Source organism: Drosophila erecta, unplaced genomic scaffold (assembly GCF_003286155.1).
Source record: "Drosophila erecta strain 14021-0224.00,06,07 unplaced genomic scaffold, DereRS2 tig00000055-arrow-pilon, whole genome shotgun sequence".
Taxonomy (NCBI): domain Eukaryota; kingdom Metazoa; phylum Arthropoda; class Insecta; order Diptera; family Drosophilidae; genus Drosophila; species Drosophila erecta.
Window position 1 is genome coordinate 427,490 of NW_020825200.1, and position 25,903 is coordinate 453,392.

The 25,903-nt window shown below is 41.6% G+C and overlaps 2 protein-coding genes across 10 annotated transcripts in view; one reads left to right on the forward strand and one right to left on the reverse strand.

Moving 5' to 3' along the window:
• Positions 1 to 12,732, forward strand: part of LOC6543319 (1-phosphatidylinositol 4,5-bisphosphate phosphodiesterase classes I and II) — a 50,301-nt gene extending 37,569 nt beyond the window's left edge. For 2 of the 9 annotated variants that reach the window (XM_001968121.3, XM_026979522.1), the window contains exons 12-17: positions 9,038 to 9,251; positions 9,318 to 10,181; positions 10,495 to 10,960; positions 11,026 to 11,418; positions 11,480 to 11,624; positions 11,686 to 12,732. In XM_001968121.3, coding sequence (XP_001968157.1) covers positions 9,038 to 9,251; positions 9,318 to 10,181; positions 10,495 to 10,960; positions 11,026 to 11,418; positions 11,480 to 11,624; positions 11,686 to 11,919 — 2,316 coding nt within the window. In that variant the 3' untranslated portion in view covers positions 11,920 to 12,732. The remainder of the gene's footprint in view (positions 1 to 9,037; positions 9,252 to 9,317; positions 10,182 to 10,494; positions 10,961 to 11,025; positions 11,419 to 11,479; positions 11,625 to 11,685) is intronic. The other 7 variants (XM_026979524.1, XM_026979525.1, XM_015159759.2 and 4 more) reach the window with 5 other exon arrangements.
• Positions 12,733 to 14,718: 1,986 nt separating this feature from the next.
• On the reverse strand, positions 14,719 to 16,989 carry LOC6543007 (equilibrative nucleoside transporter 1). The gene is made up of 4 exons (XM_001968126.3): positions 16,483 to 16,989; positions 15,952 to 16,252; positions 15,428 to 15,898; positions 14,719 to 15,373 (listed from the first exon to the last, which is right to left on the reverse strand). Exons 1-4 carry the CDS (start codon positions 16,744 to 16,746, stop codon positions 14,979 to 14,981), a joined length of 1,431 nt encoding a protein of 476 aa, XP_001968162.1. The 5' UTR covers positions 16,747 to 16,989; the 3' UTR covers positions 14,719 to 14,978.
• Positions 16,990 to 25,903: the final 8,914 nt, after the last annotated feature.

Consider the following 25,903-nt stretch of genomic DNA (forward strand, 5'->3'; position numbering starts at 1 on the left):
ACTGCCAAAAAGCAGGGCTTCAAAGTGGAAGAAATGTTCATCTAATTTCTAGAAAAATCTATTCTTTACGACTGCTTTTTACAGTAGTTCGGCACAACTAATGTTGTTCTGGAACACAAAAATTAACCATTCAAGTTCTAAGAAATCCAAGTTCTCCTAATTTTTCTCAGTACATGTGTGCTCTATAAAAAGTTCTAAATGAATGTGTGCATGGAAATGAATGAAATAGAGTGGATGTGGCTGGCAATGGGAATGTATGTGGTTGGTTGCCTGCTGACCACTGACAGTCAACGAACTGGGAACTGTGGATCCTCGATGTGGGCATGGACGGAACTGCCCGTACAGAGGGATAACGACACGATATGACCACTAATCAAAAGTTACCCAAAACCATCAGTATCGCCGGCAGTAATCAAAAGTGGAGCCACGTGGGAATCCTCCTAAACTCGGGCGGAGTCGAAACCTAAACTATCTTGGCTAAATAGTTGCACCCTTATGCATTCTAAATTCATTTGCCTGTCTACTATTAGTGCAGTGTTATAAATCTTTTCTAAAATTCTAAATTAAATCTTTTCATAGAAATTTTCTTTTTTGTAATTTGTTCTGATGTATGACTCGGATTTTGAAGTGCAATAGCTCTAAATGTTTTTGGCGCAGTTCTCTAAAAATCTACATTCAAATTAAATTTTTTTTTTTTTATTTAATTTTTTGATGTTATGATGTAGAAATTCAAAAAAATTAAGAAATGCCCTAAGGCTAAAGTTCAAAACTCCATAACTCAACTTATCTTATTCGGATTTTGAAGTGGCATACCTCTAAATGTTTATGGCGCAATTCTCTAAAAATCTACATTCAAATTAAAAATTTCTTTTTTTTAAATTTTTGTTTAATTTTTTGATGTTATGATGTTGTAGAAAATCAAAAAAATTAAGAAATGCCCTAAGGCTAAAGTTCAAAACTCCATAACTCAACTTATCTTATTCGGATTTTGAAGTACAATACCTCTAAATGTTTCTGGCGCAATTCTCTAACAATCTGCATTCAAATTAAATTTTTTTTTTTTTTAAATTTTTTTTTTAATTTTTTGATGTTATGATGTTGTAGAAAATCAAAAAAATTAAGAAATGCCCTAAGGCTAAAGTTCAAAACTCCATAACTCAACTTATCTTATTCGGATTTTGAAGTGGCATACCTCTAAATGTTTATGGCGCAATTCTCTAAAAATCTGCATTCAAATTAAAAATTTTTTTTTTTTGAAATTTTTTTTGTAATTTTTTGATGTTATGATGTTGTAGAAAATCAAAAAAATTAAGAAATGCCCTAAGGCTAAAGTGCTAAACTCCATAACTCAACTTATCTTATTCGGATTTTGAAGTGGCATACCTCTAAATGTTTATGGCGCAATTCTCTAAAAATCTGCATTCAAATTAAATTTTTTTTTTTTTAAATTTTTTTTTTAATTTTTTGATGTTATGATGTTGTAGAAAATCAAAAAAATTAAGTAATGCCCTAAGGCTAAAGTTCAAAACTCCATAACTCAACTTATCTTATTCGGATTTTGAAGTGGCATACCTCTAAATGTTTATGGCGCAATTCTCTAAAAATCTGCATTCAAATTAAAAATTTTTTTTTTTTTGAAATTTTTTTTGTAATTTTTTGATGTTATGATGTTGTAGAAAATCAAAAAAATTAAGAAATGCCCTAAGGCTGAAGTGCTAAACTCCATAACTCAACTTATCTTATTCGGATTTTGAAGTACAATACCTCTAAATGTTTCTGGCGCAATTCTCTAAAAATGTGCATTCAAATTAAAAATTTTTTTTTTTTGTAATTTTTTTTTGTAATATTTTGATGTTATGATGTTGTAGAAAATCAAAAAAATTAAGAAATGCCCTAAGGCTGAAGTGCTAAACTCCATAACTCAACTTATCTTATTCGGATTTTGAAGTGCAATACCTCTAAATGTTTCTGGCGCAATTCTCTAAAAATCTGCATTCAAATTAAATTTTTTTTTTTTTTAAATTTTTTTTTTAATTTTTTGATGTTATGATGTTGTAGAAAATCAAAAAAATTAAGAAATGCCCTAAGGCTAAAGTTAAAAACTCCATAACTCAACTTATCTTATTCGGATTTTGAAGTGGCATACCTCTAAATGTTTATGGCGCAATTCTCTAAAAAACTGCATTCAAATTAAAAATTTTTTTTTTTTGAATTTTTTTTGTAATTTTTTTGTGTTATGATGTTGTAGAAAATCAAAAAAATTAAGAAATGCCCTAAGGCTGAAGTTCTAAACTCCATAACTCAACTTATCTTATTCGGATTTTGAAGTGGCATACCTCTAAATGTTTATGGCGCTATTCTCTAAAAATCTGCATTCAAATTAAAATTTTTTTTTTTTTAATTTTTTTTTTAATTTTTTGATGTTATGATGTAGAAAATCAAAAAAATTAAGAAATGCCCTAAGGCTGAAGTGCTAAACTCCATAACTCAACTTATCTTATTCGGATTTTGAAGTGGCATACCTCTAAATGTTTCTGGCGCAATTCTCTAAAAATCTGCATTCAAATTAAATTTTTTTTTAATTTTTTGATGTTATGATGTTGTAGAAAATCAAAAAAATTAAGAAATGCCCTAAGGCTGAAGTGCTAAACTCCATAACTCAACTTATCTTATTCGGATTTTGAAGTGGCATACCTCTAAATGTTTCTGGCGCAATTCTTTAAAAATCTGCATTCAAATTTAGAAACATTTTTTAATTTAATTTTTTTGGAATTTTTTTGATGTTGGATCATAATCAGTTGGTTAGCTTCTGTAATGTAGCTACCTGCTACTGATTATGATCGCCTGGTAATTCAAACCGAAAAATCTCACAATTTTGGCTAAAAAATTTACATTTTTAGGGTAAATTTTCGGCTTGAATTACCAGGCGATCATAATCAGCAGCAGGTTGCTACCGAAAACCAAAAGATCGTTGGTCACCTTCTGGAATTCCTGTTCGCCTGGTAATTCAAACCGAAAAATCTCACAATTTTGCTTACAAAATTCACATTTTTATGGCAAATTGTAGATTTTTCGGCTTAAATTACGAGGCGATCATAATCAGTAGCAGGTTGCTACCGAAAACCAAACGATCGTTGGTCACCTTCTGGAATTCCTGTTCGCCTGGTAATTCAAACCGAAAAATCTCACAATTTTTCATACAAAATGTTCATTTTTATGGCAAATTGTAAATTTTCGGCATGAATTACTGATTATGACAGTAGTAGTTTGCTACCGAAAACCAAACGATCGTTGGTCACCTTCTGGAATTCCTGGTCGCCTGGTTATTCAAACCGAAAAATCTCACAATTTTGCCTAAAAATTTACATTTTTAGAGTAAATTTTCGGCTTGAATTACCAGGCGATCATAATCAGCAGCAGGTTGCTACCGAAAACCAAAAGATCGTTGGTCACCTTCTGGAATTCCTGGGCGCCTGGTTATTCAAACCGAAAAATCTCACAATTTTGCCTAAAAAATGTACATTTTTATGTACATTTCAAATTAAATTTTTTTTTTTTTTAAATTTTTTTTTTAATTTTTTGATGTTATGATGTTGTAGAAAATCAAAAAAATTAAGAAATGCCCTAAGGCTAAAGTTCAAAACTCCATAACTCAACTTATCTTATTCGGATTTTGAAGTGGCATACCTCTAAATGTTTATGGCGCAATTCTCTAAAAATCTGCATTCAAATTAAAAAATTTTTTTTTTTGAATTTTTTTTTTAATTTTTTGATGTTATGATGTTGTAGAAAATCAAAAAAATTAAGAAATGCCCTAAGGCTGAAGTGCTAAACTCCATAACTCAACTTATCTTATTCGGATTTTGAAGTGGCATACCTCTAAATGTTTCTGGCGCAATTCTTTAAAAATCTGCATTCAAATTTAGAAACATTTTTTAATTTAATTATTTTTGAATTTTTTTGATGTTGGATCATAATCAGTTGGTTAGCTTCTGTAATGTAGCTACCTGCTACTGATTATGATCGCCTGGTAATTCAAACCGAAAAATCTCACAATTTTGCCTAAAGTGTAAATTTTCGGCTTGAATTACCAGGCGATCATAATCAGCAGCAGGTTGCTACCGAAAACCAAACGATCGTGGTCACCTTCTGGAATTCCTGTTCGCCTGGTAATTCAAACCGAAAAATCTCACAATTTTGCTTACAAAATTCACATTTTTATGGCAAATTGTAGATTTTTCGGCTTAAATTACGAGGCGATCATAATCAGTAGCAGGTTGCTACCGAAAACCAAACGATCGTTGGTCACCTTCTGGAATTCCTGTTCGCCTGGTAATTCAAACCGAAAAATCTCACAATTTTGCTTACAAAATTCACATTTTTATGGCAAATTGTAGATTTTTCGGCTTAAATTACGAGGCGATCATAATCAGTAGCAGGTTGCTACCGAAAACCAAACGATCGTTGGTCACCTTCTGGAATTCCTGTTCGCCTGGTAATTCAAACCGAAAAATCTCACAATTTTTCATACAAAATGTTCATTTTTATGGCAAATTGTAAATTTTCGGCATGAATTACTGATTATGACAGTAGTAGTTTGCTACCGAAAACCAAACGATCGTTGGTCACCTTCTGGAATTCCTGGTCGCCTGGTTATTCAAACCGAAAAATCTCACAATTTTGCCTAAAAAATTTACATTTTTAGTGTAAATTTTCGGCTTGAATTACCAGGCGATCATAATCAGCAGCAGGTTGCTACCGAAAACCAAAAGATCGTGGTCACCTTCTGGAATTCCTGTTCGCCTGGTTATTCAAACCGAAAAATCTCAAAATTTTGCCTACAAAATGTACATTTTTATGGCAAATTATAGATTTTTCGGCTTGAATTACCAGGCAATCATAATCAGCAGCAGGCTGCTACCGAAAACCAAACGATCGTGGTCACCTTCTGGAATTCCTGTTCGCCTGGTAATTCAAACCGAAAAATCTCACAATTTGGCTTTAAAAATTTACATTTTTAGGGTAAATTTTCGGCTTGAATTACCAGGCGATCATAATCAGCAGCAGGTTGCTACCGAAAACCAAAAGATCCACCTCCTGGAATTCCTGTTCGCCTGGTAATTCAAACCGAAAAATCTCACAATTTTGCCTACAAAATTCACATTTTTATGGCAAATTGTAGATTTTTCGGCTTGAATTACCAGGCAATCATAATCAGCAGCAGGCTGATACCGAAAACCAAACGATCGTGGTCACCTTCTGGAATTCCTGTTCGCCTGGTAATTCAAACCGAAAAATCTCACAATTTTGCCTAAAAAATTTACATTTTTAGGGTAAATTTTCGGCTTGAATTACCAAGCGATCATAATCAGCAGCAGGTTGCTACCGAAAACCAAAAGATCGTTGGTCACCTTCTGGAATTCCTGTTCGCCTGGTAATTCAAACCGAAAAATCTCACAATTTTGCCTAAAAATTTACATTTTTAGTGTAAATTTTCGGCTTGAATTACCAGGCGATCATAATCAGCAGCAGGTTGCTACCGAAAACCAAAAGATCGTGGTCACCTTCTGGAATTCCTGTTCGCCTGGTAATTCAAACCGAAAAATCTCAAAATGTTGCCTACAAAATGTACATTTTTATGGCAAATTATAGATTTTTCGGCTTGAATTACCAGGCAATCATAATCAGCAGCAGGCTGCTACCGAAAACCAAACGATCGTGGTCACCTTCTGGAATTCCTGTTCGCCTGGTAATTCAAACCGAAAAATCTCACAATTTGGCCTTAAAAATTTACATTTTTAGGGTAAATTTTCGGCTTGAATTACCAGGCGATCATAATCAGCAGCAGGTTGCTACCGAAAACCAAAAGATCGTTGGTCACCTCCTGGAATTCCTGTTCGCCTGGTAATTCAAACCGAAAAATCTCACAATTTTGCCTACAAAATTCACATTTTTATGGCAAATTGTAGATTTTTCGGCTTAAATTACGAGGCGATCATAATCAGTAGCAGGTTGCTACCGAAAACCAAACGATCGTTGGTCACCTTCTGGAATTCCTGTTCGCCTGGTAATTCAAACCGAAAAATCTCACAATTTTGCCTAAAAAATTTACATTTTTTGGGTAAATTTTCGGCTTGAATTACCAGGCGATCATAATCAGCAGCAGGTTGCTACCGAAAACCAAAAGATCGTTGGTCACCTTCTGGAATTCCTGTTCGCCTGGTAATTCAAACCGAAAAATCTCACAATCATTTTTATGGCAAATTGTAAATTTTCGGCATGAATTACCAGGCGATCATAATCAGTAGCAGTTTGCTACCGAAAACCAAACGATCGTTGGTCACCTTCTGGAATTCCTGTTCGCCTGGTTATTCAAACCGAAAAATCTCACAATTTTGCCTACAAAATTTACATTATTATGGCAAATTGTAGATTTTTGGGCTTGAATTACCAGCCAATCATAATCAGTAGCAGGTTGCTACCGAAAACCAAACGATCGTTGGTCACCTTCTGGAGTTCCTGTTCGCCTGGTAATTCAAACCGAAAAATCTCACAATTTTGCCTAAAAAATTTACATTTTTAGGGTACATTTTCGGCTTGAATTACCAGGCGATCATAATCAGCAGCAGGTTGCTACCGAAAACCAAAAGATCGTTGGTCACCTTCTGGAATTCCTGGTCGCCTGGTTCTTCAAACCGAAAAATCTCACAATTTTGCCTAAAAAATTTACATTTTTAGGTTAAATTTTCGGCTTGAATTACCAGGCGATCATAATCAGCAGCAGGTTGCTACCGAAAACCAAAATATTGTAATCACCTTCTGGAATTCCTGTTCGCCTGGTAATTCAAACCGAAAAATCTCACAATTTTGCCTAAAAAATTTACATTTTTAGGGTACATTTTCGGCTTGAATTACCAGGCGATCATAATCAGCAGCAGGTTGCTACCGAAAACCAAAAGATCGTTGGTCACCTTCTGGAATTCCTGGTCGCCTGGTTCTTCAAACCGAAAAATCTCACAATTTTGCCTAAAAAATTTACATTTTTAGGGTAAATTTTCGGCTTGAATTACCAGGCGATCATAATCAGCAGCAGGTTGCTACCGAAAACCAAAAGATCGTTGGTCACCTTCTGGAATTCCTGTTCGCCTGGTTATTCAAACCGAAAAATCTCACAATTTGGCCTAAAAAATTTACATTTTTAGGGTAAATTTTCGGCTTGAATTACCAGGCGATCATAATCAGCAGCAGGTTGCTACCGAAAACCAAAAGATCGTTGGTCACCTCCTGGAATTCCTGTTCGCCTGGTAATTCAAACCGAAAAATCTCACAATTTTGCCTACAAAATTCACATTTTTATGGCAAATTGTAGATTTTTCGGCTTGAATTACCAGGCAATCATAATCAGCAGCAGGCTGCTACCGAAAACCAAACGATCGTGGTCACCTTCTGGAATTCCTGTTCGCCTGGTAATTCAAACCGAAAAATCTCACAATTTTGCCTACAAAATTTAAATTATTATGGCAAATTGTAGATTTTTCGGCTTGAATTACCAGGCGATCATAATCAGCAGCAGGTTGCTATCGAAAACGAAACGATCGTTGGTCACCTTCTGGAGTTCCTGTTCGCCTGGTAATTCAAACCGAAAAATCTCACAATTTTGCCTAAAAAATTTACATTTTTAGGGTAAATTTTCGGCTTGAATTACCAGGCGATCATAATCAGCAGCAGGTTGCTACCGAAAACCAAAAGATCGTTGGTCACCTTCTGGAATTCCTGTTCGCCTGGTTATTCAAACCGAAAAATCTCACAATTTTGCCTAAAAAATTTACATTTTTTGGGTAAATTTTCGGCTTGAATTACCAGGCGATCATAATCAGCAGCAGGTTGCTACCGAAAACCAAAAGATCGTTGGTCACCTTCTGGAATTCCTGTTCGCCTGGTAATTCAAACCGAAAAATCTCACAATTTTTCCTACAAAATGTACATTTTTATGGCAAATTGTAAATTTTCGGCATGAATTACCAGGCGATCATAATCAGTAGCAGTTTGCTACCGAAAACCAAACGATCGTTGGTCACCTTCTGGAGTTCCTGTTCGCCTGGTAATTCAAACCGAAAAATCTCACAATTTTGCGTAGTAGATGTTAAATACCAGGCGATAGCAGGTTGCTACAGAAAACTTTTAATTTCTATAAAAAAGAAAATGATAACAAATGTCGTATAGGCATACGCTAATGGAAGTCAAGCTTTCATTGTTTACATGGTGGACATTTACATTTTGGGAATAGCGGTATGCTGTGCATTTTGCCCTCATTACCCGCTGGGGATTCGCCTGGGCCTGGTCCTCCAGCAGGCGCACATTATGCGCACTTCCTTTGGCTGCCGGATTGGGGGCTTTTATAAATCGATTTCGTAGTGACGTGGTTCCGGTTGGACAATGGGTAGGGGGAGGATTAAACCGCAACCGCAGACCTCTATGTTCTAGTTGGTCTCATGTCGTAAACTTTATGCAATGCCCAGCAATGCATTGTGTACTTCCCCTTTTCGTCTTTTTACGCCATGAAGGGAACACAATCTGTGCAATTTTCTTCGCATTATCTGCACACAGAGAAAAAGTATTTATGGGTGGTAATCTATAAACCCATGTGACCAAATGGTTTTTTTTAAGAATATCCATCTTGTGGGAGGTCCTAACTTTTTTATAGTTAATTTGCAAGCTAAATAAAGTAACAAATACTGAATACCAGTTTATTTTCACTGTGCACAAAAATAAGGAGAGTAAGCTGGATCTCTGGCAGCTACAACAGCACAACATATAATAATGGGTTTCATATTCCATCTTCCATTGCTCGTATGTGGCTGGCCCTTTTGGGACCAGCAATGCAATGACATGCAATTTAATAGTTTTACCATGGCCCCACACTGCGTATACGTAATATGTGACTGGGTGACTGTTGTTGGTGGGTGACCTCAGAAGGACAAACGATTAACCACCCGCATAACTAACAACCTGCTATCTTTCTAATCTTCCGCCATAGCAAATCCGCCAAAGCTCCAAAGACAGCACTGGATCCTCCGATTCGGACAGCTCTTCGGATGATGAATCCCTGCCTAACACCACGCCCAATTTGCCCAGCGGCAACGAACCTCCGCCGGAAAAGGCTCAAAAGGAAACGGAGGCCGGAGCAGAGATTTCAGCTTTGGTCAACTATGTGCAGCCCATCCATTTTAGCTCCTTTGAAAATGCGGAAAGTAAGTATCCATTATTGTTTGATGCAAGGATTTAGTACTTATGCTTAATTTTACCCAATCTTTTAGAAAAGAATCGCTGCTACGAAATGTCTTCGTTTGATGAGAAACAGGCGACAACTCTGCTAAAGGAGCGACCGATTGAGTTTGTGAACTACAACAAACACCAGTTATCTCGTGTCTATCCGGCGGGAACTCGCTTTGATAGCTCCAACTTTATGCCGCAGTTGTTCTGGAATGCCGGATGTCAGCTCGTGGCACTTAACTTCCAAACCCTCGACCTGGCCATGCAACTCAACTTGGGTATCTTCGAGTATAACGCCCGCTCCGGTTATCTACTTAAGCCGGAGTTCATGCGTCGCTCAGATCGCAGATTGGACCCCTTCGCGGAGAGCACTGTGGATGGCATCATAGCAGGCACAGTATCAATCACGGTTTTATCGGGTCAGTTTCTCACGGACAAGAGGGCGAACACTTTTGTGGAAGTGGATATGTACGGTTTGCCAGCGGACACGGTGAGAAAGAAGTTCCGCACCAAGACAGTCCGGGATAATGGAATGAATCCGCTTTATGACGAGGAGCCGTTTGTGTTTAAGAAGGTGGTTCTCCCTGAGTTAGCGAGTATTCGAATAGCCGCATATGAGGAGGGTGGCAAACTCATTGGTCACCGCGTTTTGCCCGTAATCGGTCTTTGCCCTGGCTACCGACATGTGAATCTCCGATCTGAAGTGGGCCAGCCAATAGCCCTGGCATCCCTTTTCCTGTGCGTGGTGGTCAAGGATTATGTGCCCGATGATCTTTCCAATTTCGCAGAGGCGCTAGCTAACCCGATTAAATACCAAAGCGAGCTGGAGAAGCGCGATATTCAACTGTCTGTTTTGACCGACGAAGCCGAAGCGCTGGGCAATGCGGACGAGGATCTCTCCAAGTCGTGTGAGTAAATGCAGTAGCTGTTAAGCGTAGCTCCACTTACCCACTTCGAATTGCGATTTTAATTTACCTACTTTTCTTTCTACTTTTCTTTTTGGTAACGTTTCATATAACTTTCGGTTGTACTTTTGGATTTTCGGATTTGGTTAAACCAACACCACAAACACTACCCAACCCACAACCCACAACCCACAATCCACTACCCACCACCACCCCTACTCCCACACTCAAAACGGTTGACGGACACACAAACTGCACAACCTCTAAACCTTTTCCCCTGCCCACGCGATCTGCTCGATTCTGTCTGATCCTCCAGTCGTTTTCGTCCAAGTAGGTGGCCAGAAAAAGGAGCTGCGTCCGGTTGAATCGCTGGCGACTTCGCCCAAGCATAGGCCGAGTATCTCGGCTGCTGCAGCAATGAGTGTTGACATAACCGTGGATCGAACCGATGGCGGAAGGGGAGAGGATAACGTCTCTATCGTGGCACCCTCAATACAGCATCAGCACTCCCTAGACCAGTCCGTGAGCACCTCCATCCGCCAGGTGGAGTCCTCGCAGTTTGATGTGGATCTTGTGTTGGCGGAGCCGCTGGAAAAGATCTTGGATCACAAGTCCGTCAAGGAAAAGCGTCTCGAGATGGAAAAGAAGCTGGAGTCGCTGCGAAAGAAGCATGACAAGGAAAAGGTCAAGATTGCCGGCCAGAAATCCAGTCCGCTAGAGGGCAAGAAGCCGAAGTTTGCCATCACGAATAAGCTGGTGAAACGGCTAAGCAACAAGAGTCTGTAAGTGTTTGGGCGGGGCGTTAATCTGTGGGCGTGGCACTGCCAGATGACGCCATTGAAATTAGTAATTGTCTATCTCCGCACAGCGAGCCTGGCATAGAGATCCCCGCCTGCCCTCTGGATCTGGGCGATAGCAGCGAGGAGAGCGCAGCCGCGGATGCGGGTGAGGACTTAGCCGGTGGGAGCAGCGGCCTGGATGGCAGAACTCAAGAGTCGCGACTACGCAGTGCCTGCCGGGAGTACACGTCCCAGTACCGTGAGCTGCAGGAGAAGTACCACGAGGCTATTTACACTGCAGCCGAGAAGGTGCTAAAGACATCGCAAACTGGTCAAACAAAGCAGTTGAAGGCATCGCTGGACAAGGTCACTGGAGAGGTGATGCACCAGCTGCAGGAGGCGCGCCGCAACGAGGTCAAGAATCTGGCCACCGTGCACCGGGATAGAGATGAACTGATCAGGTGGCTTGCGTATTTCCTTCCCTCTTCAACTTTTGCTAATCATTTCGGCTTTCTCTGGCAGAATGAAACGCGAGGTGGCAAGCTCCGTTGTGGAACGTGGCGTAGCTGAACGTGTGCGGCTGAAGCAGACCTTTGACCGAAGAACGGATGAACTCCAGAAGCAGCACGACTCAGTGCGCAATGCCCTGTCAGAACACCGCTCCAAGGTAGGTCCATGTGATCGATTTGATAAGCATATTAATCGCATCGTTTTCCACATATTTCCAGGCTCGTCAAATTCTCGACAAGGAGGCAGAATCGCGAAGCTGTGTTTCCAGCAATGGCTTCTTGGCGCTCTTCCATGGACCTCATCACCACGGCTGTTCGGGCTCCGGTTCGTCAGCTCTTTCAGGCAATAATCTCACTCTAAATCTGGACGCGGGGGCTACCGGCAGTAATTCGGCCATTTCGCCAGCAAGGTCGCACAACAGCATTGCCCCAGCGGCCGAGATGAAGACGTAAATGGGCCACGCCCGTAAAGGTTTTTCACCCCGCCCAAATTGTCCCTAGGATTAATTGTGGTTCTACAGTTGTTAGTCTTCAGTATTTACAGCAGAAACATAGAAATGAAAAGTCTTCGTAGAATATAAGCAGTGGAGGAGTAGTCCCCATCCTCCCACACCTATTTGACGGGAACTGACCTCGATTAGACCTTAGGACCTTTGAACCTGGGCATTGTGGATCCCACAGCTAAGGGGAATCCAAGCAAAACGCGTTTTCTAACTGAACAAACTAGATGTAAATCTATTGCATGTATGATGTACTTGTAGTGTAACTGTTGACGTATCCGTACTTTACAGTACTTTATCTGTATACTGTGACGGTGTATTTCTATGGTGTTAATGGAGGTTGATCCATCACACCCCCGTCAAACCGTACGGTTTCTTCCTATTCGAACTTCGCTGAAACTCTGAGTGTCTAGTTAAGCAAGCAAATGTAACAGAAGCAGAAAATAAGTATAATTTATTTGTCTATACGAAGGAGACCGAGTGCTCCATTTATCTAATGCTAATTGTGGTTGTGTGTATTTTACATCAGTTTTAATCGATATAATTTATACAATTAGTTTAAGGCTCTCACACAAACTGAGGATTGAATCTCGTGCGCACACAAGGCGGATGCTAAAGCAGATGCCGGAGCACAAGTCTAGGCCAACAATTAGTCATTTATTTTTCGGTTGGTTGCTATTTATTCTTGATTTAGTCACTATACTTACGTTTACCTAGTCGTTACGAAGCTCCAATAAAATTCTATACGGATTGTTTTTCCCACTTACATCTCCTTTTTTACTTTATCCCCAACCCCAATTCAATCTTGGTCCAATGCACACACACACACGCACAGACGGCGTCGCACACAACCTACAACACCAAAAATAACAAAAAACGAACGGCGGTTTTGCAGTTTGCGGGGACTAAAACCGATTTGGGTGACCCCGAAACTGTCGACTTGTGCCACATTCTCAAGACAATCAAACAATAAAATATGCAAACTTATTGAGTGTATTTAACCTATGTTGTAGACCAGACACCACTGCTTAGGTAATCAAACAAAAAATATGAAGATATTCAAATAAACCTAAGCTGCCTTGTAACAAAATCCAAAATTCAAACATAGCCCACAACATACATATGAGTACGTAATCTAAACGAACACTATGAGAGTAATCAAAACAATGTTGAAAATACATTTCACTGGACGGCAGAACCACCTTAAATGTTGTAATTCCCATAATTCTTACTCAAGAGCCGACTCATGATCTTCCTCAAACCGAAATGACGGGCCACAGCTCGATCTGTATCGCTCACAGTTGGTCCCCTTACTCCCGATTGATGTTGTAATTTTTGATGTGCGTGTTTCGTAGATTTCGTATAACGAATGTTCCACAAGATACGATATATTCACTTAGCAAACAGCAAACAAGCAATATCCAGAGTATGGTATCTAGCTGCTGACAGTATGTACGTGTGTGTTTCTCCGGATGTCTATTGTCTATCTCACTCGGTGTCTATCTCTGTGTAATTGTGCAATTGGCTGAACTTATCCAATACAGCAGCATTAACATTGTAGCAACTCAGCAAACATTTAAATAGTTTTGGTGTTGTACGTATGTAAGCATTACTCGATCGACTGTATCTGCATCCGTATCTGTGTGCTGTCGATGTTTTTTGCTATCCCTACCTTTGATGTAGTAGTTGCTTTATTACCCGCAGACTATCATTTGCATGCCACCCCACCCCACCCACCTCGAAACCCGAAAAACCCACTGCAAAAACAGGCTTTAATCGATGTTCGTTGTTTGCGTGTGTTTGTTAAACTAAGTTAACGATAATGTCATAAACTTATACGAAAATGAAATTTAAATTGAAAAGCAAAATCGGTGTCAAACACCAGCAAACCGAAGGACAGCATAAGATTTCGAAGGAAATATGAATAAACAAGTAAATACAGAAAAAATGTAGGCCCTTGCGGAGGAGCTGAATATATTTCGAGCAGAGCAACTAACGAATTTGTTGTTGCCTATAACATAATCTAGTTAAATAAATGTTTAGACACCCTAGCGTTATACATAAATCTACATAAATATTGAGGAACCGAACCCCATGTTGCAATAATATTGCCAAGGCACATATAAAATGTTTACCGAATCTAAACTCTTGATGTTAGCAAGAACATAAGATAAAGTTTTCTTAAAGATAGTAAAATGAACCCAAATTATTATGGTACACTTAATGTTCAAATGAATTGTTCCCGTATTTAGTCTGCTTTCTCGGTAATGTTTCCATTTCAATGTGATTGACATTTGTTGTTCGAGATCAGAGAAAAACAATAACGTTCCATAAGTTAGCCAAAAAACTAGGTCCGCTAACGGTCTTTCATCAGTTCAGGACCTTTTTATGCACCACCTATGAGAATAACGCCTGTAAAAGTTTAAAAGGTGTAAATTCTCGGGTTGCCCGTATCAACACAAGATGCTGCCTACTTTTTGAGTAACACGTAAAAATGTTCTTTGTCGGTCAAAAGTTTTACCTGATTTCGTAAATTAAATTATGATTCGCACATTCAGAATCAGTGATTCGATTTTCGCGACTAGATTTTTGGTCAAAATATAGTTTAAACATTTGAAACTCTTCACAGACAGTGCTACAATGGAGTTCATTAGTTAATTCAATGATTAATGACAAGATCAATCCAATAAAATCTATCCACATTGTTGTTGTGATCCGCAGAAAACCCAAAATAAACGCTAAACAAGAAAAATTAATCGTTCTACATTTTTTTAAATCGTCTTATTCCTAGTATATAATGAAAACGTTAAACCTTACATCTAGGGATTCCGATATAGTAAACTTGGTAAAAAATTTAAACTAAGTAAAATTTGGAATTACAGAATCACAAAAACAATTAACACCGCCGCGTACTCGGAAGAACAACCAATATTAAGTTAAATATCACTATAAAGCATAAGATTCTGAAAATTACTAAGGCACCAAGGGGACAGACTTATTTGGTTGGCTGAATCAAAGCATTTGAACAAATACAAGGCTGAGCAGTGATCCTACAGCCATGCCACAGCTCAAAGCAGCTGCCATTATCGAAGAAGCCAGCTCCTTTTCATGCTGCTTTACGCTTTTAGGTGCCATTATGAGTAGAATGTTGGTAAAATATCCGTTGGACAAGGCAAACATCACCATCATCGCTATGAAAGAATAGTCGTGTTTTACCAAAACTGGCAGAAAGCTGTGTTCGCTGGAGTTTGAGCACAGGAAAAACGGAACAAACGCCATGCGCACTACAGTAAATAGTAGTGAAGTGTTCTGGTTTATTGGTCGCTCCAGCCAGCCAGCAAACAGACGGCCAAAATAGTCGCCGCAGTTAAATATCAGATAGTTCACGACAGGTAGGTAATAAACATCTGCAATAAATCCGTATATAACTCACGACCAAGAAAAAAAAGTTTTATGTTTACCTGTCCACTCGCTGTGGCCATACTCAGACTGCATTAGCACGGTAACTGCCGGATAAACAGACATCGACGTGGTATAAAGAAGCGCTAGGGTAATGGCATGCATATAGATCTTCGACATGACCTGTCGCAAAATAGGCTCGAGCGGCATAGGCTCCGTTCTTTCATTGCGGTTGTGCGAGGGCACTGCCCGGATGACGTTGTACTTGTCGCCACCTTCGAGGTAATACCTAAAGAAAGGCTGTCGAGCCAGGATTATGTAACACACAATGCAGAGCAGGATGAGCACTCCTCCCACAATGAAGAAGATGAATGCAGTGGTATTGGGACCCGTGTCGAATGCAAGCACAAGAATGAAGGCCAGGGCAGTGAGGATACCACCAAGAGCCTGTCCGCTAACCACAGCGGTCATGAACTCGGAGGGAAATAGCCCTGCGACTCCGTAAAGGGCTCCCGACATTGTAGCCGCAGATACTGTATAAAATAAATATTAAGTTATCACTCAGTGAATTGGGTTAGGTACCCACTATTTAGCAGCACCACAATGATGAGCGTGATAAGGAAGAACTGTTCCTGCCACGTGTCCGTGTTGATCTCTACGAAGCTAGTTGTAACCCCAAAAAGGATGAGGATCATCCACAGCGTTCCTAGCATCTTGGTGCGCAGGGACACATGGTGTCCGTAAATTGCGTTTAGCAGCAGGAAGGTAGTTCCGGAAATAGTGGCCGTCAGGGTCAAGTCGCAGGTGAAACTCTTCTGCAGGGGGGTGAGCCCGTCGTCCAGATCTGTGTTATTGATCGATGCATTTCGGAACTTGTACTTCCAGTACTGAAAGAGAAACAGACACGGTTAAAGTTTGAGTCAGCGGAAAACAAAGAAAATCAAAAAGAGAGTTATCGTCTCAGTGTGGGTCGTAAAAAAACGACGACAAAGCTGATAAGCAGCGCGCCTTAGAATTGCGCTTGGCCCAGTTGTTCTGCTGTTTGGGATTGACATGTCCGAAGTTCAGTTAAATTGACTAGGATGCGGGTGCGGAAATTTCCACTTGTTAAACTTACATCTTCCGCAGTAACAAAGAAATTCCACGGGGTCATGGTGCCAATGCCCAGCAGGTAGAACACGAGATAGGTGAAGAGTCGTCCGCTGGCGGGTTCGTTGGACACCAAAACTACTTCGTCCTGCTGCCGCTCCATGAGGCACTGCTCATCCGCTTGGTGGTCCTGCGGACGGAAAGCGGGCACAAAGCTGCCCTCCGTGCCCAGAATCTCGTCATCCTCGTCTTGGGCGTCCACCAGACGTCGTGTGTCACTGGTACCTGGCATTGCCACTGAATTCCACTATTGTTCTCTACGCAGACCTTGGTATTCATCAATTTACTACGCCTCTGACGGATTGTTGCAGTTTTATTCAAAGCATTAGAGAAGTATTCGATGTTACTGAATCATCTGTAGTTTAGTTCCGTGTATATCGTTCAGCATGGACAAACTGCGTAACATAAAAACGATCAATTTGTAAACAACAATACAAAACAATATACAAAATTATCGATGGTTAATCGACATGAATCGATTAAATGATTATCTACGAAATCGCACTAACGCCACAGAACCATTCAACCAGGTTGGCAGCCCTTGGCGCGAAATGTGATGGGATTCAAACCAGATTTCAGTTTTCCTCACTCTCTCTATTTTTGAGGGCTGTGTAATTGGATTTCATTTGCCAAACGAGCGGAGCATCTACCTCAAATCGTAATTTAATTGCCAGCCAGAGCATCTACACTAAAAACACCAATATCAAGCAGCCCCTAGAGCTGATGATGAATGAATGCAATTTGTATTTAATCAATAAGCACGCCCCGCAGTGTTTTAAATCAGCGCACAGCTTCGTTTTACGGCTTAGCGCCATTCGCAGGATGCGATCCGCCCTCCACCCCTCGCCCATCGATCGGTTGGGAAATTTTAATTGGATTTGCATTCGCGATCGTCCCGAAACCGGTTAACACATGCTCCATCCCTCTGGACATTCGTTTCCTGACCCCTCACTGGTCGGGACATAAATTTATTTTTAATTTACTTATGCGCGAATTTCCGATTTCTGCCCTGCGGTTGTTTGATTTGCGAATTAAACTGGAGGGGGTCTTGGAAGAGGAGCCTCCTCGTTAGCGCAGTTGCCCAGGTGGATGTGTCCAAGGATCGAGGAGGCTGCTCTTCCGTCTTCGATTGTCATCGCCGGGCTTGCAAATTAGATTAGTTCATAATGATCGCGAGGGGGTTTCGCATCCCAGCGAGAGGCGTGTCATCTCATTAATTCCGTAAAAATGCTGCCCCCACTCCATGAGCCCAATCAATCTCCCGATGAGATTCTGATTCCCCTGCGCAGGCCACACACTCAGCCTCGGTCGGCTGGCAATTTAAAAATCACATTAAATTAGTCAGCAAGAAATCACCACAACGAAACCATCAACAAATCATCTCAAATTAAATTCATTCACAGAGTGGAAGTGGACGGGGATGGGGATGTTGATGTGGATGGGGATGGGCTGATGTCTGATGAGTAGCCAGTCGGCTTTAGCAACTCATCTCCCATTCATGCCAACGGGTAGCACTACGAGATCGAGACTTGGCTCACTAGCAGACTTGGCAATTAATAAAAATGTAAATTCAATTAAATTTATATGACAGCTGGCTGTCAGAAGAGCTCAAATTAAAAATTACTAACAAGACCTGTTCCACTGAGCGCGCCGTACTTTCCTGTGTCCAGAAGAGCTACTCGACGAAAAGCCTCGGGTGCAGGCCACGCTTAATTAAAAATCCAACAACTCCAACTAGCAGACGAAGATGATGAAGATTGGGCTGCGGATATGGACTCCATTCGCCCTCTCTGCATGCTCCACACTCCAGTGCCGGCAAATCTCATTTGCCGGACTTCAATTTGAGTGACGTCCTCCGACCACCCGAGGTGATCTGGATCTGGTCTCCTCCAGAAGATCTCTGGCTTTTTGGGTAGCCAAGTGGCAGTTGGCTGGAATGCTTGACAGCCGCCGTTTAGCAGGAAAGCTGAAGAAGGAGAGACATTTGGACTTAATATTCAAATTGTCATCGCGAAAATAAATAATACTTAAAAATTTATCAATCTCGTCTTCAAAATTATTAATAGCTTTAAGGAACCTTGAGGTACCCTCCAATATATTTTCGTCCTTTAACAGGCTTCTTAGCGTAAGGCAACCGTGAGCTACGGCTCATCTCTAATGGGTGGATCACCCACAAAGAAGATCAGAGGATTTCGCTAATAGCGGGATTCCAGTTCCGACCAGGCAGTGCAGAAGGACCGCCTAGTAATTAATAAATTAAAAACAAACCAGCACGCACATGACATCGATGTTGAAAGAGCGGGAGGAAGCAGAAAATTAGCTGAGAGGTAAAATTAGGCGGACCAAAGGATAATCAAATGCTGATTTATGGCAATTTGCAGCCAACTTTGGATCTCCCTCGCTCCAACTTCCGGTGCCAGAAATTAACGAACGTCAGCTGTGTGAGGTCCTGGCGCTCCGACTGACCCTTTTCGAGGTTCTGTTGCCTGCGTGTGTGTGTGAAAATTAGTAGCTAATTTGGCTTGTCATCATTATCGTGTGTTGTGCAAACATTTGTCCGTCTGGCTGACGTGGAGAGAGGTTCGCTGGATGGGATCCGCTGGAACCGTCGGCAAAGCTGAAGAGCTCCAAGCCAAACAAGCCGAGCATGACTGGGCATGGGCTTTGCTGTAGGTAGCCACTCCCCTTCCGCCTCTCGGGGGATTCACATGGACTTAGTGGGTTATTAATTGAATTCCATGGCATTTACATGGGAGTAGAGTGATTCCAAATGAGACCGCCCAACCAAGATTCCCTAACCATTAAAATCAATCAAAGAAATTGTGTTCCGCAAGGTTCGCATTACCCCAAAACTAGGCAAATATGAATACCAACAGAAGGGTTTCAAACGCAGCATGGAAAGCTTAAGTAATGAAACGTAAAACAGAAAAGCTTTTTTTATAACATGTTGTATTAAACAGGACAAGTTGAAAAGACTAAAAACACATTCAGATTCGCCGAAATGAGTTGGTGTTCATTCTTTGTAGACGAGTGTTTGGAAGTAATTAAGCGTTTCAGACGCAGCCAAGCGTGGTCCACATTCATTGCCGTATTCAAGAAGCTAACAATCTTGTGAGCTGTCCAATTAATAGCGGCATTCTGCATATTCATGATCAGTTCGATAAATAATTGTCTATCGCCGAGATTGACCCACGCCCTACTCAAAGCGGTATCTTTGGGGGCGTGTCTCGGTATTAAACGTTATTCAAAATTATGCAAATGAAGGCAAGACATGTCAAAATGATTAAGTCTTGAATGCTGCGAGACAGCCAAGGAAGAGAGTCGGAACGAAAGACTTAGGCAACGAACTCGTTTTGCCTAAAAAATCAAAAGGCGGGAGGGAGTTCGATAGGGGGTAAATTAATTCATAATTCGCATTCAAACGGTTAATGCTAATCAAATTAATTAAATCGCCGCCTAAGCAATACTTTCTATTTTCAGCATGATTAATGAGGCAAGGCCCGTGATTTCAGCTCTCAGGCAGTTAGCAAAATTTCATTCGCAATTTTTGGCTAAGTATACGCTTGGAATTCGTTTCCGCCCCAGTTCAAGTTCAATGACAGCCACCAAAAGCCGAACATAAGCGAAAAGGTTACTCTAATCAAGTGTCTGACCTTAAGCGAACCTTTTTGCCAGATAATGCAGCAAATGAATGGACCTTAATCACATTAGAAACAATTTCCTCCGATTCGGACGTGAGGAGGCCCCTAAATTGATGGCAATTTTGACGAGGGGAAGTGTGCAAAAATGAGAAATCGATTTTGATTACAAGCCACAGCACTTGCAATCAAATTTATCCGAGGGCGTGGCTCCCGCTGATTTGTTCTGCTCTCCGAAAATTCGCGGCAAACAAATACAAATCGAAGCTTACACGAGTCGAGTGTGCAAATTTACCTCCACTCCGCAAACTGTTCGGCTACATTAAAAATCCCCCCACGTTTACATATCAATTTGAGTGGCAAGCAGTCTGCTAAGCTGGCCAGAAAATAAATTACCATACGAGTATATACATATGTACACCCCGAAGAACCCTTAAGCCCCTCCGCACGCGAATTTTCGCGAACGTGCAAAATAGTTTTTCGAGTCGTGGCGCTAATCAAATTTAGAAAAAATAAACCCGAGTTCCAAGGACCCAATTGCGATGGGCGGCAGCGAAACTTATTCAATTACCCACTTTGGGTCCCATATGCGTTCAAATTAAATTATGCTGCACCAACACCAACAATGGCCGGGGCACAGAGCAGAACAATAACAACAATGTTGTCCGTGGCTATTACAGCCATAAACCCGACAAACACGAATCGCGTGCAGAAACAATTTAAAAAACAATCAGCTCTGCCAATGGCACCGTAAAATATATCAAACGAGCGGCCAGATCCCGGCCTCAACCAAGAGGGCTGCCTGCCGCCCACTACAGAATAGGGAGAATATTGGGGATATCGGGGAGCTCAGGAGCTCAGGGAACTCAGGGGACAGAAGGCATCTGCAACTGGCGGCCACTTTAACACTACCCCAAAATGGTAAAAGTTTAAGTAAACAAAAGTTGAGTGGAACGCTCGAAGATGGAAATGCGCTATTGGCAGGGAAATCGCGTGGTGTGGTATATCGAAAACGAAGGGGATCTCATTATTATCAGCTTATCACAACCATGGTCACCAGAAAAGGGCTCTTCATTTGGGATCAGGTAGTTACTTATCTTTATGCATAGTCGTATATCATAGTCGTCAGTCGTAATGTTTGTTTTTTAATAAAAATAAAAAATCACAATCCAGTTCAGAAAATATTTTTGTTTTATGCACTTTTGACTGCACCATTTTGTGCACTATTATTAAGTGATTTAAGCACATTCGACAGTCGGCCAAGTGGGAACTTCTCACTTCTCTGGTCCCCTTTATGCGTTTCATTTTGATTTCATGTAAATTGCCTGTCGGGGACAACAACACCAAACACCAAACACCACCGAGGCAACAACACAGACAGCGGCAGCAACAACAGCAACAAGAAACCACGTCAATGAACAACTTCCCACTCCACACCAACACCGAGAAGAGGCAACTCTCTCGAAATGGAGCCCTCCGATTGGCTGACTCCGTCGAAGGGGCGTTGCCCATCGGAACAGCAAAGAGAGCGCGGCAGGTGTTGCCGGCGCAATTTGAAACGAAGCCTCCGCCTAATGGAAGAGTTGATTTTGAGTCAAATTAAATAAGCTACCTCTGGGATTGTTTGAATGTTTGTTGGGCTTTCTGATTACCAACAAAGTGGTGGGTAGATGGGGGATGAAGGGAACAGAGCGAATGAGCCAAAGAAGCGACGGCAACTATATGGCATGTTTAACGGAACAAAGCGAAAAATGTGATCTAAAATTGATATTGTTTGTCTATTGCTTTTTGCCATCAATAACCATTTATAAACCCTATAATAGCGACACTCCATCCACCACTTAGTTGTAATTGAATATGCATTGCTAAATGACTGTCAAGTGGTCGCACACTCTCCATACAAAGTAGGTGACACCTTAAAAACGATCCGACGATCGATCCATCCGTCGATCGATTAGTTTGGTCCTGTTCAGAGGAACTCGTTTCGCCCATGCCTATCTTGGGGCCTCAGAACGTTGAGTGGACGTTGAGTGCTGATGTCGAGGAGTCGAGGACCGCGGATCGGGGAGGGACAGTCACAGATCGAATGCCAATCACGCGTCAATTGCAAAGGCCAATGGCCATAAAGATCCGATCTCCGATCGCCGTTGGCGAAACGCCTGTCAATGTTGATGAGTTGATCTGTGGTTGACAGCCAGAGGTCCTTATGCAGGAGCAGCTTTTCCCAACTCCCAATCCCCAGTTCCCCAGTCCCCAGTTCACCCGGTGACTAATGCCCCAGGTCCTCGACCCTCCGGCAAACTCGGGCAAACTTCGGCTATCTGTGGTTACGGTTCTCGTTGGTTTTACGACCCGTCATATCGGGCTATATCGTACACTCTGAGCTGTTATACAGCCATTAACAATTTATTAGTGTTGTCTATCCCGTGTTCTTGGATGTACCATGAGTCACGTGTGGCTTTGATGGGTGGCCGTGAGTCATTGATCTTTTTGGGGGCCCATTACGATCACCTGCCCGGAGGAATGCTTCTCCTTATCAGACTCCAATTCAATTAAGCGAACAATCAATTATGATTTGTCACGCGAGCACCGAAAATAAGTCGCAGGTTTGGGACAGCACTGTACTCCTCTTATCACATGACGCGGGCCTCTCGTTTTATGTTCGACATTTCTTAATTATTGATTCTATGTTTTCGCTACCTTTTGAAGATTGAAACATGTGTTTCGAGACCGCGACTACGAAACGGAAATGAAATTAATTGGAAAAGTGCGTAAGGCAAAGGAAAACTTGGGTGTGCACCCAAGTACGGCGAGGTCACCCATTGGCAATGGTGATCGAAGTCATCAAGTCGAAGTCTATAGCAGACATGTCGAGCAGTGTATCAGTCCGAAAATTGAGATCTCAAGGGGATCCTTGTTCCTTATTTAAAAAACCCCCTGATATGTACGCTTCGTGACCCAGTGAACCCCGTTTGTAATGCTATTAATAATTAAGTGCCACTGCCACCTCGAACGGACATCGATGTGGCAGCCGCTGGAGAGGAATAGGAACTGGATCTTGTACAGCGGTAACGAAAGGGGACCCCAAGCAAGAGGCTGTGGCAGGGCAACGAATTCTTAATAAGCGACGTCTGCTGCATAAATTTGCAGCCAAAACAAACATTCCAATCGAATGCGTTTGGCAAGGAAGTCATTTGGGATGGCAGCAGAAGAATACCCTATCAAAAAGATGTAGCTTAGCACACGCATAAGCTTACCTTGAATATTTTGAGCGTGTAATTCGCAGTATACTTTGGGTACAAGATAGGTTGTAATGTGTTCATAAAGTGGACTATTTGCTGGACTATGGCTGGCTTTAAATTTTGCTTGCCAAACTCCGCAATTCGCACATCATACCCTGTCCAAAGAGGAGGTGCGCTGCACAGACCGTGCGTAGCACACGCAATGCAAAAATCTTGTAGCAGGCTGTAACAAGTGGGCGGGGCAGGACAGGGGCGGGAGAGTATTGCAACATGTGCAAATGCGCATGCGTAATTATTGAAACAAGTTAATTACTGCGAAGGTGCGGACTTCGACGAGTCCGGCGACCGACTCGCTTTGCCATTCGATATTCGACTAATATATGCAAGTAGGCGCATTCCAGAGTCGTACACAGCCGAGTCGCAGATCCTTTTAAGGCCGGGCTTCAAGGCTTTGGGCCAGGACAGTGGTCCGGGTTGCTGGGTTCTCGGGTTCCTGGGTTGCCGGATTGCAGCTGCAGCAGCGTGATCAAAGTGTGAAATGACTTGTTGCTGTGTGATACCTGAATACAAATTGCTTGATGCCTCTGCTTGGCTTCACCGAAAACGATCTTTCACTTCTCTATCGGTCGATCGAACCTTAATTAAGTTGTTCTTCTCTGGCTTCTTAAGAAGCGGGCGTATGGACGCTAAGCACTGGCAATGGTTGCGCCCTAATTAAATGATAGCTAACCCATGCCACAATTATTGTATCGCACTTAGAGTTCTGCACCAGTGCAATATTAGGTACGATCGAATGATCTCTAATGTTGGGTTCGATTGCAACATTATTAAATCTCAATTAAACATTTAAAGCAGGAACAAGTGCGTGAAAACGCAATACTAATGGAATAAATAGCGATTGCTCGTTCCACCTGAAAAGTTTAAAGTTTCAGCTTAAACAAAAATGGTTCTGGATTCGTTTCGATTGGATTCCTTTTCAAGAATCTACGAAAAGACGGCAATCGGCATTCTGTTTAATTAAAAAGCATACGAATGTTGTGTTTGCTCTGATAGTTACTTGATGAGATTAGGTCGAGGGCTAACCGCGATGAGTTCCCAAAACCATTGAAACCGTTTGAGATTATGGCACTTTGGACAGGCAGATATCGCACCAGAAACGGACGTCAATCATATTCAATTAAAATCAATTTGTCTGTCGTTTTACGCTAGAAATAAATAAATAAGTGACTAACAATAACAGATGGCCTCGTTTCCGGCTCGATTTCACTTGTTAGGGGCAGTTGAGCAGTGATTTGTCCCCATTCCATTTGCAGATGCCCCAGACAAAATTGTTAACTGCCTTCGCACCGAACTAGTACCACTGAAGAGATAAAGCGGCAAGAAGAGTTTCCCTGGTAGCCCCGTAAATTAGACGGGGGGTACAAAATCCGCTAGCACGCGTCCACAACAGATGGCAATCAAAGCCACAGCGTCGATCTTCAATTAGCTAATAGAAAGAACCACAAAAGAAGCCCCACGACGTTAATAATACCCAAATGACGGAGAAGAGGCCAAGATCACCGCTCCACGGGTCATCGTTGTTATGGCCAACTAATTATGAGAGTCTATCGATTAATAATAAAAGGAGTCGCCATGGTAGTTCCACTTTATTTGCATTTTTAATTTGTTCCTAATTAAATATTCATCTCTCTGTGCATCTCACGCTGTGTCATTTTACGGCTCTTGATTTATTCGAATATCCCCTGATTAATTGGAGCCGACTCGCGGTAGAAAGTCGGCGAGGTATATATACATATTTCCCTATATAGGAAAGAGAGCCTCTTCCCGCTATTAGGGCTCGTTAGGAGAGTCTGGGTATGTTTCTGGGTCTGTGTCTGGAGGTGGAGGTGGAGATGGAGGCGCAGATGGAGGTGGAGGTGCGTCCTACATTCTCATTTGCTACGGTTTATTTTTACGCTTGAGCCGCATAATTTAATAACCATCACCTCGGGAACCGAGGGAAGGGGGCTACCTGTATGGGAGCTGGCCGCTCCGAAGACAAATGGGTTTATTATAAGTATGATGGCTGGAAAAATTTATGCGCGCTATTAAATTGTTTATTAAACGACCGCACCAAGCCACAAATGGCGAAAAATAAATCGCTTTTCACTCTACACAATCTTAACTCGCCTTTCCAACCTCCTTCCGAAATCGGAAAAGAAGTTGGGAGCTACTGCTCGGGCTGTTGATGAACTCATTTGTCAATGTCGCCTTGCCGACTTTCGGACTCGGCGTCCTCTCGAAGATCTCCCTCCGAGGCAAGCTCAGCCCATCCATTTAATTACCAATATATGTTGGCAAGTCTCAGCATACTCGTAATTGCATTGGCTCACTCGCACTAACTTCTTGGCAGGGCTGTTAACTGGGGGCAGTGGGAATAGGCGTGTAGGAGCCGCTAGCTTGGGATTTCTCCATGTTCACATTTCATTTGAATGCTTTGTTGGTATAGAGGGAGTGTAAATAAAAACAT

Coding starts and splice junctions, on each gene's coding strand:
- LOC6543007 (XM_001968126.3), bottom strand. CDS start 16,746: ATGCCAGGTACCAGTGACACACGACGTCTGGTGGACGCCCAAGACGAG. Junction 15,899..15,951: donor CATTGTGGTGCTGCTAAATA/GTGGGTACCTAA, acceptor TATTTTATACAG/TATCTGCGGCTACAATGTCG. Junction 15,374..15,427: donor TGGCCACAGCGAGTGGACAG/GTAAACATAAAA, acceptor GATTTATTGCAG/ATGTTTATTACCTACCTGTC.